The sequence below is a fragment of the Aplysia californica genome, unplaced genomic scaffold (genome assembly GCF_000002075.1).
Source record: "Aplysia californica isolate F4 #8 unplaced genomic scaffold, AplCal3.0 scaffold00029, whole genome shotgun sequence".
NCBI classification, from domain to species: Eukaryota; Metazoa; Mollusca; class Gastropoda; order Aplysiida; family Aplysiidae; genus Aplysia; species Aplysia californica.
The window spans coordinates 599,997-604,914 of NW_004797299.1; the positions used below are offsets into that span (position 1 = coordinate 599,997).

The 4,918-nt window shown below is 41.4% G+C and overlaps 1 protein-coding gene across 1 annotated transcript in view; it reads right to left on the minus strand.

Moving 5' to 3' along the window:
• Positions 1 to 4,918, minus strand: part of LOC101850775 (papilin) — a gene marked incomplete in the record, with an annotated part of 262,220 nt that overhangs the window by 159,982 nt on the left and 97,320 nt on the right. Inside the window, 3 exon segments of the mRNA XM_013091086.2 lie at positions 503 to 614; positions 1,913 to 1,970; positions 2,931 to 3,034. Coding sequence (XP_012946540.1) covers positions 503 to 614; positions 1,913 to 1,970; positions 2,931 to 3,034 — 274 coding nt within the window.

Here is a 4,918-nt window from a genome sequence, read left to right on the forward strand (position 1 = left end):
AAGAGTGAGAGAGGTGTTTATTGGGGTTTTTAAAAACATCGATCACCCCCTTCCACTAACTGCTAGAAACATTTTCTGACACACGTAAGCCAAAACTGACCAAGTACAGCATTGTCGCAGAACTCAAGATGCAAAATAACACAAAGAAAACAAATTGTATCTTGAATTGTGATGAAAATAGTGCTACAGAATCTGTTACAACAACTACAACAACAACAACAACAGCAACAACAACAACAACAACAACAACAACAACAACTACTACTACTACTACTACTACTACTACTACTACTACTACTACTACTACTACTACTACTACTACTACTACTACTACTACTACTACTACTACTACGACTAAGGTACTCCATTGTCTCAGTTTATTCATGCTTGGTTCAAATCTTGCAATGCGATGTCTCTAACATCGTTTCGAGGGTGTTTCTATGTCAACGTATGTTCAGCATCTCGATTTTTTATTGGAGATGGACTTTAAACTCCCACTCACCATAATAAGGCTTCCACAGATACCTCTGCGTCTTCCCCTCCACCGCAACCTCCACGCTGTTGTACGTGCTGCACTGGTAGGCTCGGAAGTTGAGGGAACCGGGTGGACATTCCTGGCGGGGACGAAATAACGACGTCTGTTATTTAATTGAAATTGTGTAGGCGTTTCACACCTTCATCGACACAATTTAGATCATGTAGGAGGCAGGCTGCTTTGACCTTCCCTGTCAAGGCCAGACTGGACTGAGGGAAACACAACCTCCAAATAAGCAGAAGTAGATACTCTATTTTTTTTTTTTATTCCCTTCTCGGGATTCGAACTTATATCTTCAACGTGCGACGGCAAAGAAACGAATCTCTACCACTCACGCGGACGCGGTAAAGACATTCCCATCCAAACAACAAGTTTCAAACTCTGTTTAGAAAAGTTAAAAAAATTGACTACGTGTTTTACGCCTGCAGCAACTCGCTTTTGAACATTTAGGAAGTGGACTTCCTTGACCCCCACCTGTCAAGTCCAAAACGGGCTAAATTGGATACATAATGACAGCAGACAGATAGAGATACTCATATGAAGTATCTGGATCGAACTCACTTTTCCATGAGCTACAGGGAAGAGCTTAACTATTACACCACAGCAGATGCCAGTTCTGTCAAGAGAAGGGATTATGCGTTGGAACAGTACTGGACAATATTGTGGTTGACAGTGATTCGAATCTTAACAAGCTCTTTTTGACCTGCTGTTACTGGGAGCGTCAAAGCTTACGACACTCGTATCTTGGTCCTTTTGGAAATTGACGTTAAGATAGAAGCCTTGTGTCTTAGATAATCGTGTAGGAACGAAAGAGAAGTTAAACTCATTGCCAACTCATGTTAAGGCCATACAGTTTAGGTAATCCCGAAAGGGGGGGGGTTGGAAGGGAGGGGTGTTGGGGGGGGGGGGGGGAGAGAAAAAGTGGTCTGCTTCAACCTTGCCCATAAACAAGGGACACTCCCTACTCAGTAAGATACAGTATCCCAGGTGGGGATGTCCAATAAAATTACCTTACCAAGCGGGAATCAAACTCAAGTTGTCTGAGATAAACAGCCAAGAACCTTCTTTTAAAAAGTAGTGTTTATTCGCCCTCACTGACGCAATGTAAATCATTTCTGGGCGGGCCTCAAAGATGAATGACAGGGCCAATCAGGACTGAGAGGGATACAATGTCTCAGCAGAAACCACGAGGTATACTAAGTAAAAAAAAACCTCTACCAACATGGAAATCGAACCCATGTCTTCCACGTGAAGCAGTGAGGCACCTAACCACTGCACCACATACACTGGTGGGATGTTACTCTACAACGCATGGACTATTAAATAGTTGGTGAATGTCTAAGGTAACAAAAGTTATGGGAAATATGAAATTCTTACCTCCATATTGCACGACTGATACTGAATACTGTGCCCCTGACATTCCGGACTGCCAACTCTGATGAGAAAAGTAAGAAGATGACCTTTGCATTATCGTTATCCGAAGCCAGATGGTGTAAAGTCAACCATAAAATTAAAGGTAATTTAGGCAAATTTTAGGGGGAGTTTATTTCTAACGTACTGGAAATACCCTTCCTTTTAAAAGTCAGCAAAAATACGAACCCAGATTGACAAACAGATAACAACACTCCCAGAGAGAGAGAGAGAGAGAGAGAGAGAGAGAGAGAGAGAGAGAGAGAGAGAATAGACAGACAGACAGACAGACAGACAGACAGACAGACAGACAGACAGGCAGACAGACAGACAGACAGACAGACAGACAGACAGACAGAGAAAATGTGAAAGAAAGTTAAGTTTGACTTTTCGCAGAAATGATTATTTCTACTCTACATTTCCTTTTAATACATAACGTCTTAGCGTACCAATTCGTGTGTGTTTGTGTGTGTGAGTGTGTGTGTGTGTGTATTTGTGTGTGTGTGTGTGTGTGTGTGTGTGTGTGTGTGTGTGTGTGTGTGTGTGTGTGTGTGTGTGTGTGTGTGCGTGCGTGTGTCAGGGGTAGGGGGAGGGGGAGAGGGTGGGATGTTATAGGCTTACTTTGTTAAGATGTTCTTATGTTCCCTTCCTTTAAGAAGAACGATATTCAGTTTTTGTGTCTTTCTCTGCTTTCAAGAACAAGACTACCATAATGATCTGGTGTTTTAATTCAATTTCGTTCCGAAGTTTTGAAAAAGAAAGACTGACAGAAAAAGCACTTCCCACCCCTAGATAAATCGAAAAGACGGAACTAACTAACAAACTAACTAACTAACTAACTAACTAACAAACAAACTAACTAACTAACTAACTAACTAACTAACTAACTAACTAACTAACTAACTAACAAGCAAGCAAGCAAAGGACACCAATAAAGCAATAAAAAAAAACAAGCAAACAGTCATGAAACGGGAATGGAACTCACCGCCCCACACGACACTGGCGGGTACTCTGCTGTACTCCCCCACCACATGTCCTCGAGCACTCCGAGTAATCACTCCAGGGCCCCCACCCGTCCTCAGACTGGCTCTGTGAGACACGGAGAGAAGACAGAAAAGTGTTTAGTTTTAGTACAAGTTTTACGCCACTCACAACTACATTTTATGTTATATGAGCGCCAGAAGATTACATTTTATGTTATATGAGCGCAAAAAGATTAGAGGGGTTACATGAGAGTACTTTACTTTACTTTTTTCCGCTTGTATCCTGGGGTGTCGTGGGGAGACACAGGTGTCTGTCTGCAGCAAGTCGTGTGGCCTGTAGGAGGGACATCCCATGATCTTTAAGGGTGTCTGCCACAGATTCCCTCCATCGTCGCCTTGGTCTTCCTCTGGCTCTCCATCCAGAATATTTTATGTTGTATGCTCTCAGAGCTGGATGGTTTGAGGGCATCCGCGTGAGGTGTCCGAACCACTTGACCTTTTGTTTTTCAATGTGTGGTAGGACTGGTGTTGCTCCCATGGTGTCCCTTATGACTTCGTTTTTAATTTTGTCTCTTCTTGTTTTGTTGACCGCTCTTCTTAAGCATTTCATCTCGCATGTGACCAGTTTCCTCTCTAGGGCTTTTGTTAGAATCCATGTCTGGCACTGATATGTGAGCGTTGGAAGGAAAATGGCGTTGATGAGCTTCGCCTTGGTGCTCATGGGGATATTGGGATGTTTCAGGAGAGGGCCCAGTTGGTAGCTGACTGCGTTGGCTCTCTGGCATCTAGTCTCTATCTCTCGATCTAATTTTCCATTTTCTGTGAAAATGCTGCCCAAGTATTTGAATTCTCTGCTTTGTTTTGGTTGGGATCCATTAATGTTGATATCCACTTTACCTGGTCTCCTGCTGATTGTCATGACTTCGGTCTTGCTTGTACTGCTTTACTAGTAACTAGCTTAATTTTATCAAAACTCGATTATTGTAACTCCTTGTTATCAGGAATATCACTGGAGAAAGTTAAAAGTTATTTCTGTCCAAAACAATGCAGCACGTTTAGTTTTACGGAAAAGAAATGGAGACTCTGCTAAACCTCTTTTACGAACTTTGCATTGGCTTCCTGTTGAGAAAAGGATTGTGTACAAGTTGGCCACCATATGTCACAAATGTATGAATGATAATGCACCATCATATTTATCAAATCTGTTAAGACTGTACATTCCAACTCGCAGTTTAAGATCATCAGCTGACAAAAAGAAATTTATTTTACCATCTATGAAACTTAAAACAATGGGTGAAAGGGCATTTGAATACCAAGGCCCCAAGATCTGGAATGCTTTACCAAGTACGTTGAGAGAAATCAAATCTTTTGATTCATTCAAATGTCAGCTGAAGTCGTTTCTGTTTTTAAATTAATAAGATGAATATTTGGAATAATTTTCTTTAGTCAGAACACAACGTTTCATGTTACTGTTGTATGTTGTACTGTATTGTAAAGCGCTCAGAGCCTGTGTACTTTATTCGGGGTTGAGCGCTATATAAATGTCATTTATTATTATCATTATCATACTGATCTTCATGTCATATTTTTCGCCGCTCGCATTTAGTTATGCTCCTGTAGCTGAGTCTTGTTGTTAATTATTGCCAGGTCATCTGCAAACATGAGTTCGTTGAGTGCCTCTGGGTCTGGATTGGCCTCTTTTGTTATCTGGTCCATGTACATGAGAGTAACAAACATAAAAATGAAGAAGAGGAGATAAGGACGATAGATGTTTGATAATGAAATCAAGGTAACCGGTATTTTTCTGTTGGTTAGATAACTTTTTTCCTCTCCAATTTTCTTTTTTGGCTCACCACCTTTTATCTCCACTTGAGAACGCATTTCTGAGCAGATTTTACTGAAATATGTAGATCAAAGGCACAAAAATTGTAAATGTGTAGTTTTCGAGGACTCTCAAATTTAAACGAAGGCACCAGGTGCCCCCCCCCCC